Source organism: Crotalus tigris, unplaced genomic scaffold, assembly GCF_016545835.1.
Source record: "Crotalus tigris isolate CLP2741 ecotype Arizona unplaced genomic scaffold, ASM1654583v1 scf7180000018826.840336, whole genome shotgun sequence".
In the NCBI taxonomy this organism is placed as follows: Eukaryota; Metazoa; Chordata; class Lepidosauria; order Squamata; family Viperidae; genus Crotalus; species Crotalus tigris.
In genome coordinates this window covers 392339-407801 of record NW_024097216.1, presented here as the reverse complement: position 1 = coordinate 407801, position 15463 = coordinate 392339, and the positions used below count along the sequence as shown (strand labels likewise).

General features: G+C 35.2%; 1 protein-coding gene across 2 annotated transcripts in view; it reads left to right on the top strand.

Annotated features, from left to right (window-relative positions):
* The window catches only part of AK5 (adenylate kinase 5), a 113379-nt gene that overhangs the window by 68544 nt on the left and 29372 nt on the right, over positions 1 to 15463 (top strand). For both annotated transcript variants that reach the window (XM_039356680.1, XM_039356682.1), the window contains one exon: positions 4503 to 4579. In XM_039356680.1, the coding sequence (XP_039212614.1) occupies positions 4503 to 4579 (77 nt within the window). The remainder of the gene's footprint in view (positions 1 to 4502; positions 4580 to 15463) is intronic.

Sequence of the window (15463 nt, the reverse complement as noted above, 5' to 3'; positions counted from 1 at the left end):
AACCCCCTTGTTAGACGTTAGGACAACTGCCTCAATTTGAATGGTGATTATGTCAAAAAATAATGTAATGTTGTAGTTGTCTAATGTGTATAATAAAAGTTGTGTGTCTGCGAGTGTCCGTCATTGATAACCAAACAGTACAATCCCATCCTCTATTGTGTTTTCACAACTCCATGTGCAAAAATCTCCAAAATTCATGCAAATGTCCAGGAGTTGGAAGAATGTTGGTATTTTAACCAAACATTCTCAATGATCAGCTAAAGAGTGATAATCAGGGTTTTTTGTAGCCTTTTCAATCGGATCCCGACTTCTATTCTCAGACAAATATAATATTCACACACAGATCTGTACTTGTAAGTCTTTCATCCTGTTTTCTGACAGGAGAAAGAAATGCTAGCTTTCTGGCTGACAAGCATAAGACTGGATTATTAAAGCCTCCTCAACTTACATTCCAATAATGGTTTTAAAAAGAAGCAAAAATAGAGGCAATTTTCAGCCTTTGTGGACAGCAATATATTTATATGCATGGTTGCTATCTACCTGTTGCTAAGAGCAGCAACTTGCCTTCAAATTCTGTACTTCAGGGACTTGCTTTTTTTTTTACAGTAGAAATAACGGAAAGCAAAAACAATATTCAAGCCTGTCCTTAACCAATTGTTTACTTGAAAAGAAATTGTTTACTCTCCCTTTAAATTGCTCTTCTCAGCATGCTGTGCTTATAAATAACACAAAACTTTTCAAACTGTTTCTGTGTATCTTATCAGATCATAAAATGATATATGAAGAAACAACCTTTTCTCAGAAAATACTTCACAATGACAAATAAGGGATAACTGAAGACTTTCTTTAAATATTATCAACAGAACCAAAGTATACAAACCTTCACAAACCTCTGGTCTGCTTTTAGTTTTATAGTAGCAAAAATCTTTACCAACTATAGCAAAAACAACAGGACATTATCAAGAGAATATTGCTGGACAGGAAAAACATTTAGAAATAAAAATATTAGAAATTCGGAACTTGTTGATCCTGTCATTCATAGAAGCATTGCCATTGTGGTGGCAGGAGGAACATCTAGAGCAGTGTTTCTCAACCTTGACAATTTTAAGGCATGTGGACTTCAACTCCCAGAATTCCACAGCCAGCATTGCTGGCTGTGGAATTCTGGGAGTTGAAGTCCACATGCCTTAAAATTGTCAAGGTTGAGAAACACTGATCTAGAGGCTTAGAAAAAGGGTTCTGTGAAATCTCCACTCAATGATGCTTCCCATTTTCATCACTGTCTTTAAAGAGAAATAGAAACAGAAATGGTAGCAATGGCGTTATCAGCCAGACAATCCACCAGTGAGAATCTTAGCCATCATTTTGGAAACAGAGCTTCAAATGGACACTGTTTGAAGTTGATGGGTATCACTGGCCCTCTAATATTCCGAAGACAGTCAGCCTAAGAAAAATAATATCTTTAATACCAGGGGATTGTCTTTCTATTGCAATTGACTAATGCAATAGCATCTTATAGGACCTGATCTATGTTGGAAGAATGAAGGCAAGAGAGTTGGATTGAATTACTAAAATCCAAGTTACCTTAACACATGTGATTAAGGACAGGAGATTTCTGTAAAAGGACAATTCAGTACTATGTAAAACATACATGAGGTTTCTTTACTCTGATTTGTGATATCTCACTAACCAGTTCATGCATATACTCAATCATTAGATTGGCAATCATTGGTTGTGCTGTCATCTCTACTCATTTGGAAAATTAGACTAAATTAAGTAGCCCCAATCCTTTTAAGCCATTGTATATCTTTGTAACCTGATCCACTCAGGTTGGAGTGTCAGTTTTTAATTTAAGATAGTATACCCAGTAAACAAAAATGTAATCATCATTCATGATGGATGCTCCATCACTCGAGGTTTTTAAGAAGAGACTAGATAGTCATTTGTCTGAGATGGTATAGGTTCTCCTGCTTGAGTAGGGGGCTGGACTAGAAGACCTCCAAGGTCCCTTCCAGATTCTATTCTATTCTATTCCATTCCATTCCATTCATTTACTTATTTATAAACTTCTGTCACGTATTAGATTCTAGGTGGTTTACACCAAAGTAAAGCAAATAAAATAGCACATGACCCAGTATAACTGCCACATCCAATTCAAAGATGTAACATCCTATCAGTTCAGTGCACCAATCAGTGCACCAATCTTACTAGTCTATCTTCACTAATCACTCATCTTTGCCATAATCAAATTCAAAGAAAATAATTCCTATTGGTAGCCATATTTAATTAGTTTATTTTTTGGGTCAAGCAAGAGCTGATATTTCTGAGCACGTTTTGCAACAAGGGCAAGATACAGCAAGATTAATTGTAAAGTGGTGTATAAGATTTGGCTGTCATGTAGAGTTTTTCTTACCTCCCGTAAATCTGGTGGGACTCTACAAACAAGAAGCTTTTGACTTTTACATGGGCACACAACTGACACTAGTCAACTCTTACTTTCTAAAAAGTGGCTGCTATATGATTACATTTAGTCACATTCACCACATTATCAGAAGAAAATTTATGAGATTTTTCCCAGCCAGAAACTCTACTTTATTTTAAAAATTAAAGAAAAGAATTGAACAGGGGACCTGACAATTAGTAGAGAGATATCTATGGAGACATTGCTGCCCAGATGTTCCACTGAGGCTCCCTGGCCTAAACTCATAAAGAACAGCAGTCTGCAAAGCTATGGATATGAAGGTTCTGCCACCAGTTAAAGGCTGAGAAAGCCTTAAACATGGGAATGATATTAACTTGAGAAAACACGTAGTGTAGGCCTGATTCTCAACAAAGTTTTGTACTGCCATTAAAAGGACTTGAACTTCAAACAGCAACCTTAATGACAGAGATATGGAAACTCCAGTTAATAGACCAGATGTAACACACAAGTTATCAACTTTTGATCAAGAAATGGTGAATGGAAGCTCTGCCTCTTTCTCTCACATGGTCTCAGGGAGTCCTTTTTTTCATGCAGAAATTCTGAAACAAATATCTATTTATATTGGCCTATTCTTGGACTGCAAACATTCTGCAGCATAGGGAACCAACTGCAGCATGCTGCAACCACAAGAATGACACATAGCAGTAGGCTAGAAGAAGCTCACTGCTGGTGATGGTTTCTCGAATAGGAGAACAACAGAAGGATGAAAGCAACAGGAAGGAAATAAATGATTTGAATGATTCACCATAACCTTAGAGGGATTCTTTTTCAAGTGGTCTGTTTCCATGCCTGTTCTTTTTTGTTTAAGGAACTAAAAAATTCAGTAAATCTCAGCTGCTTGAAAGGAAAGTAACCAGTCTGAGAAAGATCCCCAACTTGGAAAGCAATGCTCACCATCGAAAGTGGCTGAGATTTCTTCCCTTAGTCTTTATGAATGCATTGGCTGATACAGACTATTTCTGTGGAGTAAAATTCTTAAAGAGAACTTTGTGTCTTAAGCAACACAATCAGTACCCTACTGAGGTCATTGGCAAGGCTAAAACAACAAAGTGCTCCACTACTGTGTTTTCCAGACTTTTTTTTATGTGAACGTTTTGGAGATCAATCTTCAGGAATTGGAAAACATGCCATGCATGAAGCCTGAGATGACTTCAGAAGGGTCCAATTATTTTCATTTTTATAGAAAATTAAATGGCCAGCTTTTTGAAATGTCCAGATTGTGGCAATAGTGACCCAAAGTCACTTGAAGGTGAGATGAGAGGCATAGACATTTAACAAACAAGCAAACAAAACAAAAAGAACCCAAAAATCTGAGTCAAAAGTAAGACCTGAAAAATGATTTCTCTCTTTTTAACAAAGACAGAGTCATAGTTGTTTTGATTCTGTCCAATATCATATTAGTGAGATTTTTTTGCATTATTTGGTTTTTGTTTTTTTACACAAGAAGGGAAAATTGATATAAAAAAAAGGTGGTTCCATTTTACTCAGTGACATTTACTTAGTATAAGTATGTGTAATATTCCATTATTAAGAGCACAATACTGATTGTGTTTGATGGAGAGATTATGTGCCATCAAGTCAGTATTAACTCTTAGCAATCACATAAATGGGCTTTCTTCATCACGATCTGCTCCTTATTTGGTCCTTCAAGTTTTCCAGCTGTGTACTCATTGCCACTTAACTGAGTTCATTTCCTTCATTCCCTTCTCTTTCTCTTTGTCTTTCTCAGCTTTAGCGTCTTCTCTATACAGCTAGATCTTGAATAATGTACACCTTTATTCGGAGTTAATTCAATGTGAATTATTTTTAGATGTTTTTATTTTAGATTTTAGTAACAGATTACATCCTTATGTTAGGAAATTGCTATTAGGAATCAAAACAAACCCATTGCTTACTTTAAAATGGAGTCTTCTCTTGTTTGAGAGTAAAAATATCCGTTTAGACCTTTCTCATTAATAATGAGATTGTATCATAATGAAACCTGCTTGTTTTATTTGAGAATTCCCTTTCTTATTTTTAGGTCCATGTGAAGTTGACCTTAGTCTCGTTGTGGACCCAGGAGAGATTCCTGATCATGAATTTAACTTTGAAGATCAGGTAATGGTGAAAAAAAAAAAATCCTTGTATTTGCATTTATAAATGCCTTGGTTACTGAATAAGCAAAAGAATTGATGAGCAGGAGTAGAGTTTATTATGAGAGTTTCTGTTCCTTTTTGAATGCCATAATAAGACAGCTTCTCTGAAATTCGATATAACAAATGTGTGTTCAAAGGACTTCTGTCACGTTTTAAAATCCGTCTTGTTATCCCATCTCTTTTCTTATTCTGAGCATGTCTTATGCTTTTCAGTACTTTCTTTTTGCATTTTTAATGCTCTTTTCTGTTGTAGGCTTCTGTAAATTCTAGAAAGAAATTCATACATGTTTCAGTACCCAGAAGAAGAAGAAAAAAACCCTGTCAATATTTATGTGATTTTATGCAGACAAAAAATAATCGGTAAATCCTTGCATATGGTCCCATTAAGATTTGAAGGTGACTTCCCATCCAAATACAAACGGGGTCTATTCTCGCTTAGTCTTTTGAAGATCAAATGTATAGCTAAGAGAGAATCTGAAAGGACACCTAGGAGGATAGTCTGAATGAATCTTATTTCACCAAGAGAACACACATATATTTTTGTTCCATTCCCGTCTTTGTCAAATGGGCTTTGAATGAGTGCAAAACCTGTAATTTTTTTATTTAGTTGAAAGGAAACATGGAACACACTGCACACTGTAGATTTCTCACTAGTATATAAAAACAAGAACAAATCCCGCCCCCTTCTTGGCACTGATGATTTTGGGTAATGAAATGTCTGCAAGAAAACCACTAAGCTCAGAGAGCACCAAGGACCTCACAGATTTCTCTTTAAAACTTCCTTCAGTGATGTTGAAAATATCAGATGATTCTAGCTGAATATAGCAAAAAAGCTGAAGAGTAACCATGACTCTCCACAGTATTAATCAGTAAGCAGAAAGATGAAATTAAATCTTGTAGTCTTATCTGGGAAGAAAGATAATATGCTGAAAGCAGTGGAAGCTTATTCAAGGGACAAAGAAGAGTTTATGTCAAGCTGAAACATGCAACTAAAGCTTAGATTATAATTTTGTTTCCAAACATTGCACTGATAAGAGAATAAGAATGTAAGGTTATTATAGCTGCGCCCTAGCTCAGTGTTCCCCAATCTTGGGAAATTTAAGATATATTGATTTCAACTCCCAGAATTCAAATTCTGGCAGTCGAAGTCCACATATCTAATTTCTCAAGGTTGGAAAACCCTGCCCTAGCTTCATGAAATAAAGAGCTAGATTAGTAGGACATAATTTTTGTTGTCCTACTGGAACCTACTCTTGTCATCATTTGACCTATTGGCTTTTGGTTACATATGTTGGACCTTCCCTTCATTTAGGAAATGTATTGGTAGTCCTCGACTTACAACAATTCATTTAGTGACTGTTCAAAGTTACAACAGCATTGAAAAACAGCACTGACTTATGACCATTTCTCACACTTATGAGCACTGCAGCATTCCCCAAGATCACATGATTTACAATTGGACACTTGAAAACTGGTTCATCCTTAACGACAGTTGCAGGGTCCTGGGGTCATGTGATCATCTTTTGCGACCTTCAGACCAGCAAAGCCAATGGGGAAGCCAATGTTACTCATTTAACAACAGTAGTGATTCACTTAGCAACGGTGGCAAGAAAAGTCATAAAATGGAGTAAGACTCACTTAATAAATTTCTCACTTAGTGACATAAAGTTGGGGTAAGTTGAGGATTACCTGTGTACCAGTGGCAAGACTGTAAATAAATTTGGGGTACATTTCTTGAAACGGGGGTATGTTTCAGTCTTACTGTCCAATAACCAGGGCGAGCAGCCTAGTTCAACAACCTCTGTCATGTTAGATAAGTATGGTCCTTTGACAGGAAAGGTCATTTCTTGACCTTCACAATTGGAAGAGGTCTAAGATTATATAGTATAAGCAGAGGCAGAAAAAGAATGGAGCTTTTATCCTATTTTTGTTCTGGCTTCACTCACTTGTGCTACTCCATTTACCTTGCTTCTTTCAGTTGTTTAACCCATAGGGAATGCAGCCCTCAGCTGAAAAAGAGTTGCCAACTTTAAGGAATTCAGGGCACGTGGAATGTCCGAAAGGACTCAAGATGCATATTGCTTTCTTTTTAATGCGTTTTAGGTTAACTGTATGCAGTTGCATCATAATATACTGTAAGTAAAAGTGACCATTTTTAGAGCTAAGGACTGCAAACTTACTGTATTACAAAAAACAAAAACAAAAACCAAACACCCTGTATTCCTTATCTCTTACATGAAAGAGTTTCACTGCAAATATATACTATTACCTCTTGGCAATGCATTTTAGACAGAGTGAAGATTAACTTTTCCTGAAAGAATGTAATCTCCCCATCCAAAGCATACATTTTGTGATCTGTTAAAACAGCTTTAAAATAAAAGCAAGTTATTATAATAGTCCGCCTTAGGATGCAGCTCAGAATTATAAATTATCCTGCATTGAGCTTTGTTTTATTTTGCAAATGGCTGCACAGGAGCTGAACAATCGGTGGCTTAAATAAGAATGCAGGATTCTGAAATTTTAAACTTCTTTTCTGATAATCTAACCAAATCTGTCTTCTTTGTCAATTTGTCCTCCATTACGGGGATAAAAGTATGGATTCTTAAGTTTGCTTAGATTAAAAGAAATCTTCAAGAGGAAGAGTTTATTTTCATCATAAAAAAACAGGATTAAGAATATTTCCTTTTTCGTCCTAGCTGAGTTCTTCCATAGCATCAGGATAAGTACGGTTATTTTGTCATAAATAGCCTGCAGATATTACAGAAATTATTTGATTTTGGATTTTTTTAAAAAAAGAGACAAATCTCCCTTCATTCAGCAAAGACTTTATAATAGTATTCTCCTTATGAGCTTAAATTTCACATTTTGAGAAGGACATCATGAGAGAGAGCTTACCAATTGATCCTTTATGAGAGAAAAATAGTTATATTATATTGCTGTCAGCACAGCAAGATGATGGTGGACATAGTTTTCAGTGATTTTGGTGATGGTATTTTTCTTCCTAGCATAGTAAATTGTTTTGATCAGTGGTGGGATTCAAATATGTGAATTATCTGCGTGGATGCTGCTTCCAGAAGTCAATTCTGGGCCTGGGCAACAAAAAATTACCTACCGGTTCTGCCAAACTGATGCGAACTGGCTGAATCCCACCCAAATGGTTTTGATCCATTTTATCAGATACAAATCAGTTATTGCATTAGATGAACCAGAAAATACGCAGCCATCTTTTCACACAGCTGCAACTTATAAAGTGGAAAAGAATGGGATCTCATTGTCTCTTTAACATAGACGTCCCAAAGGTGCTTTTTCAAGAGGCGACCGGATTTTCTTGTTTTTCTTTGAAGACGTTTCATTTCTCATCCAAGAAGCTTCTTCAGCTCTGCCTGGATGGTGAGGAATGGAAGGATTTCTATTCCTTGCAGACAGCTGGTCGTTTGCATTCTTTTAGAGAGTCATTGAGGCCACTTGCAGGTTTATCTGTGTCTTCAGGGTCATCTGAGTAGTGCAAATGTTTGTGGGGCTTTCTTGGAACTGCTGAAAGGATTATCTTGTAGACTGGAGATAGATGATGTCGTACCTCTTCCCCTCTGTTGAGAAAGGGCTGTTCGATTTTGACATAGATGGCCTCTTTGACCCCTCTTTCAAACCAGCGGTCTTCTGTGTCTAAAATGTGGACTTTCCTGTCTTCAAAAGAGTGGCCTTTTAAATGCAGATGGACTTAGAGAACAAGTTGGCACCTGCGCTCAGATGTGTGTGTCTTTGAATCAGAAAAAGATTTATATGCTGATTGATTGAAAGCATGATACTATGAAATTGGAAAATAATGAAATAGAAATAGCCATTGTAAATTCTAACACAAAGTCTATGTGTGTCAAAGCCAATCTTGCATTGACCTCTGCACAGTTCAGTTAAGCCAAAAGAGAAATAAAAAGCCTTTTCTGGGCCAAAAAAGTCATCCTAAAAATATGCCTTTGATATCTGAAAATATGGGACAGTGGCAGAACTCTTGTGCTTCACTGAATAATGTTTTTATTACCCATTCAATCTTCAAACTGTAAATTGGCCCAAGCATTTCCCTGCTGAGAATATCAAATAAAGAAAAGATGTGTATCTAGGTATCAGCATGTCATGTGTATCTGGAAGGAAATAAAGTGCCTGTCAGAAAGATGCAACCAAGAGGGTTAGTTTCCAGGCAACGGTATGCAACTAAGGAGTTGACAGCTGGCAAATATTTTGCAGAACTCTTTGACAGTTCTCTGATGCCGGAAGTAGCCATATGTTAAGCATGCACTGTAATATTCAAGAAGTGGTCCTTAACTTCAAGTGTAGACCATTAATTTTGGTTGCTGACCACTTATCATATCTTGAGGCCCCTCATAAATTTTCAAGATTAAAACTGATTCAAGAATGTATATCTCTTGGAAGAACACTCCTGAAGAATGAGAACCACAACAAAATTTTTCCCCCAGAGGCTTATATGTGGATGGTAAGATAAACCTGTGTTGGTTGACATACCAGATTTCTATGTGTTACATTTCTTTACATTGCAAAGTTATTGGTCAATCACTTTTGTATTATTTAGTGTTGCAATCCATTAATTTATCATTATGAGCAAGATGGGACTCTGTGAATCTCCTCAACAGGATTATATTTCCCACTATACAATCTTTCTAGATTTCTCTGATTTCAAAAGAAAGATTAAAAGTTGTGCAGGAAAGCAGAAGTTTCAGGCAATGTTATATGGGGAGATAAATACAGTTCAGTGAAATAAATAAAGAGGAACTTCTTGGTAGGCATGCCTGGTATATGTAATGCCCTCTTGAAGTAGTTTCTATTTGTGCCTACCTTACTACTTAGTTGGCATGAGGCAAAGATTGATTTTTTTAATATTTTCTGTTGTTTTAAGTCTATAATTTTTATTAAGGATTTTTATTACTGAAATAAAAACTAATACAAACTAAACTTAAAAAACAATATATGAAAGAATAAAGTGCTAGAAAAAAGAAAAATAAAGAAAAATGTAGTATGAAAAAGAAAAGAAATATATAAAGAAGTGATTTCCAACCTTAATTAGACACTATTGACAATTTTAATTACGCTTTCTCTCATATAAGGTCACAAGCATTTATCTCTTCATCCTAAATCCCATTCCTTATCTATAAGCAATTTCTTTTTAATGCTGCCATTAGCAAAAGGTCTGTAAAGGATTGCCAGAACTTTAGAATAAATGCCTTATTTTAATAAGACATAAATAAACCAACTTTATATTCCTTATTTTTATTTCTAACAATCTTTATCTTTAATTCATTCAAATATTGTTCAATTCTATTTTATCCCACCATTTCTCCTTTAATTTTTAAAAAAACTTCAGCCATTTTCTTTTGTAGATCCAATAAAGTGTTCTTTTCCAAGTAATTTTTCTCTGCCTTTCATTTGTAGTTCTACTTTCAATACTTTCTCGGTCTTTTCAGACAAAATGCTCCACATGTCATTCCCTCGTTGACATCTTTTAGAAATAATCTATCCAAAGAAGTGCATGTTAAAACTTACGCTGCTGTTGACGCTCCTGTTTTCTGACTTAATTCTTCAAAGATCTCCTTCAGTTTTTCCAGTGTTATGATGTTCTGTGTCATCTTGCAAGTCCCAATCAATGGACACCAAAAGCTGACTTTTTTTCTCCGACTTAGAATGATTAGTCCTCTCTAAAGTTTCCCAAGTCATAAAGGCACTCATCTTTATTATGAACCAAGATAGCCAAAAATATCTCTGGTTTCCATGAGAAGCTATTTTTTATAGTTAATTCATAGATCTTATAGTAAAAAACAATATTTCAAATTTAATTGGATCCTTAAATTGTTTACAGCTTTCTTGGATCAAAATCTTACGTAGCTTTTTGCTGTTTATTTCAAATTATTTAAGTTCTTAAGCTTGTAATCACTTTTTCTGTTTTCTCAAATGTGAAGTTAAACTCATCCAGCATTTTTTTAAAACTTGACATTCCAAATATCTCCTAATAGTTTTAAGATGTTTAACTTGCAATTTTGAAAGTGATTAGAAAATGAGACTTGCGAACTTAGTGTCCTTTAAAGTGCTCTGCCATGGTTGTGAGCAAGATTGCATATCTCTTTGTCTACCAGCGCTCAGACCCTTGCAAGATTGCCATCCTTCAGCCTCTTTGCAAGGAACAAGCATATGTAGATGATGATCCGTCCTTTATACTGGGTAAATTGCAAAAAAAAAGATCTACTCACTCATTCTTCAGTCTTTGCTTTAATCATCTGTCCTGCTTTTGTGGAAATGACTTCGGTTTGCTCCCCTAGAGATAAATTTTAATATTTTCTTAAATCTTTGATGTGGGACTATTTTGTGCTACTAAATAAATAGGAGTAGGAATGTTGCACACTATCTCTGTAAAATTTGGAATTTCAAGAGGCTCTAGAACAAGGAAAAGAAAGATCTGTTATATGTGCTGCTTCCACTTTCATAACATAGATTTTGCCCTAGGAACACTATCAAGTAAAAAAATATTTAACTGTTTAATTTTAAGTATTAATAGTTCTATGTATTATTATAATATCAAATTCTTTGTGTGCCAATCACACGTGGCCAATAAAGAATTCTATTCTATTGTAATAATACATCACACAGTAAGCTGAAAGGCAGTGGATGGATTTATACGTGATTTGGTTAATTATGGCTAGATGGTTGTCTAGAATTACACATGATAGCCATAAAACATACTTTACCAGTCACAAGATATGTGTTTATCGATCAGGCTAAACCAAAATCAAGGAATTTTCATTTATTGTTCAGTACAAACTGAACAAATCAAGTGATAAATGGCCCAAAGTCATATTTTGCATTATAATTGAATGACTTCTTCTAGGTCACTCATTATAAATCTTTCTGGAGTCTACACCTTTATAATCATTATAAATATTTCTGGAGTCTACACCTTTATATGCAGGGTTTATTTTTCAGTAAAAAAAAGAGCTAACACATGGGAGGCCACCTGTGCTGAAGATAATCACAGAACAACAGATGTCATAGAACAATTCAGTTTCTGTTATCACCCAGAAGATAACAGGTTGTTGCATTTTGTTAAAAAAAAAGCAATTAAATATCCATTGTGTTTGGAATATGTTTTAAGACAGAAATGAGAAATGAACTTTTTACAGTATGATTTGGGGCCAGCCACTCACTCTCAGCACAATCTACTTCACGGATAGTTGTTATTAAATAATAAGAGGTGACAACACAATACCCACATTTTGAGGTCCTGAATGAAAGGAAGGATGTAAATCGAATGAATGAATAAAATCTAATCATGATACTTAGGAAATGGATTTTATTTTTTGTTGTATAATTCTGCTTGGGACTGTATTACATAGTTCCAAACTATATGTTACACCAGTGGTCTCCAACCTTTCCTGCTCTGCGGACCAGGGGGGAGGGGAAGAGGGAATGTTCCACATGAGTGGCGGGTGAGCATGCGTGCTCAGCTCCATTAGCATGAATGGCAGGCATGCATGCTGCACAAATGGAATTGCACGCACATGCACACTTGACTGCCGCTTCCGTGGCCCAGTTCTGAACAGGCCACGGCCCAGGGGTTGGGAATCTCTGTGTTACACAGTATTAATTTACCTGGAAAAGAAATAGCTTCTGGACAAAATAAGAATGGGGAACCAAACAGTTGAGAAAATTAGCTTTTTCCCACTGGTTCTCCCATTTCAGCCCTTAAATACTATCACAGCATTTACCATTTTAAGAGGAGCTTTAGATATTACTGCATATGTTTGTGTTCAGTGGATGCAATCTCAAGTGCTTGTTTCTTGAATGACAACTTCCAGATGTTTTGGACTGTAACTGTCACTTTTCTCCTTCCTCCCCTCCCCCCCCAGTGTTTCCAGGGGCTGACAGAAATTGAAGTCTAAAACATCTGGAAGATATCTAGTTCCCTATCCCTGGTTTCCAATTAGTAAAACATAAGATGAGGAAATATTATTTATTTGACAATATATTTCAGAGCCTATATGCCTATGTGTGTGTGTGCAGGCCTAAGGCACTAAGAACAACATGAATTTAAATAAGGGAATTTATGCCTAGTTTATGATGAATGCAGATTCTTGGAAAATTTGCAACCTCAGTTATATTGAGTCAATTAAGGTAGCAAGATAGTCTCCTTGAGGTGCTTTTTTGTATTCAGCACCTGCATTGAGTTAACATTCAGGGATAATCTTTAAACTGGCTGTTCCCCAACTTTTCCACAATCATCAGCATTCTCATCAAAATCTAATCAAGTAGACTTACATTAATAATTAGTCTATTGTGCATTTGCAGATGAAGAACCACCTTCATAAATGTAAAAGAATGTTCATGGGAACAGAATACAGTGTATGCATGAATATGGGTGCTCTATCACTGGAGGTTTTTAAGGAGAGACTGGACAACCACTTGTCTGAAATGGCATAAGGTCTCCTGCTTGAGCAGGAGGCTGGACTAGAAGACCTCCAAGGTCCCTTCCAACTATGTTGTTCTGATATTCTGTTAATTAGCAATAAAAATATGATTCAAGTAGATTTAGTCATGCCAGAATTCTTTACATGACTAATTCATATAAACTCCTGGTAGTTAATACTTGAAATCTGTGAAGGAATAAAACTATGTTCCGTCAAAGAGATCCATGGGACTACAACCTACATCTTCTCCCAATAAGGATGGCCATCATAAAGAGCACCATTATCAAGTTATCTGGAATGAGCCAGATTGGGAAGGCATGGAATAGAACATTTCATTCTTAAGTGTTGACGTGAGACTCATTTCTTCCATTCAAGAATTATCATTTGTTTTCATAGAAATGAAAAGTGTTGAATTATTAAAATGAGTCATAGGTTACTAGGGAAGAAGTCAATAAATAATTGAAATTGTGAAAACCAAGGAAATGAGGCACTCGCACAAAGACTTTTACAATGTTTTCCGGAAGATGTATATTGTTGGCTAAAACTTATTTCCCCTTAGAAATAAATACATAAAGGAGCAATTAGCGCATTGTCTGTTCCAATCATGAAGTATCAAAAACAATTTTTGGATAGAAATGTAAAGCCTACCCATTATATATCCATACCATGATATAATCATGATTCTATCAGTACCAAAATTTTAGCAAAAATAAGATAACTGAGAAATGCAACAAAGAACATTTCTCTTGCTATGTCAAAGCTAAAAGTCTGGGTTTTATTGTCTTATAAGAAACTCCACACGCTGATTAATATGACATTATAAGGATCATTATAATTTAAGGATGTAATTTTTTTTTGAATTTACAGCAAAATCTTTGAACTTATCATTGTGAGGAATTATGGGTTAATTAAGGATATAAAGGGCATGGAAAATATTATTACCTTATGAAAAAATATATTTTACTTTATGTCATTTTGTTACCGAAAAATATAATACATTTTTTTAAAAAACCTGTGGATTTCTTTGACAATGAGACATTATTAGAAAGTTTTAAAATACATACACACGTGAACAATCATCTGGAAGTAGTCAGCCAGCAGTAAAATGTTTCAAATGGATGCATGTATTTAAAAATATTGTTTTCAGAACTTGGAAACACAGGAGCCCCAAAGCAAAGAAAGAAAACAGAGATTTTAGATATGGATTAAAATGCATGTTGCATGTTCTTAGAATATTGTTCTTTCTTAGTTATTGGAGCTCTTTCCTAATTTTTCTCATATATGTTTATCTCATCACAACATGCAACAAATCATTGCATTGACTTTTAGTTGGTAGCTATTCCATACAAGTTATATTGTTAGTTAGCATCCATGGGTGAAGGTAAGAGTTTTCAGAAAAGTCAAGTTGATGACTATAACCATCCCTACCACTTTGTATATGTGTTGCATGTGTGACATGCATAGAAAGGGGTGGGGCTTCAATCATGTAGTTGTGGCCATCCTCTAGACTTTTTGACACCCCTCACCAGAGATGCCCTTGCTATTAAGTGCTCAGTTTTGCAGTTGTAATTTTAATAGTTATAGGCATGTGAACTCCTAACTCCTAGGAGTTGACATGAACTAGTCACGTAGAGAAAGATCTCTAGACTTCAAAACTGAAGTATTTAATTTGTTACTATGTAAATATTGGTGAACAGATAACCATTTCAGATACAAAGCAGATATTGGGACATTTACTTATGACAGTCTAGATAAAAAAATATATCATAAGAATTTGCAAAATACTCCTTGTCTTAGAATATTAAAAGATGTTTAACAGATTTTTTTTTCATCCAGGAACAATCTGTTCATCTTAAGTTACCATGGGAACTGGTGTATTCAAGAGTTGTTTTTTTTAAAAAAAATAGTTTTAGTTGCAAAGAACCCTTGCTTAGGGAGAAATGCTGGTTTTAATATTATTTAAAATACTATTTGGGGAATTACAATTGGTATTTGTGTTTTCTTTTCTTTTTTTCTTTTTTTTTTGTAGAGTCTACTTATATTTCCCATTGGAGAATTCAGTAGAAAATAATTATCATTTGGATTAAGATATTTCTCATTTGTAATGAGAAAATAATGATAGATGCATCTTTTGTAGAGTCATTTGGTGCTCTATTTATATAGAGATGTTATTACTTACCAAATCTATCTGTCTAGGTCCAAGATGTCATTAGTGAATAATGTGTTGATGTTTTGATACTAGGCAAGATCACATAATTCAGTGGTTTGCCACCTCCCCCAAATAAAATATTAGTGCTACACTCAAAGCCATCAACTGCACGACACTGGTAAGATGATTCTCATTTGAACCAACCAGTGGGAAAGTTAATGGAACAAAACAACAG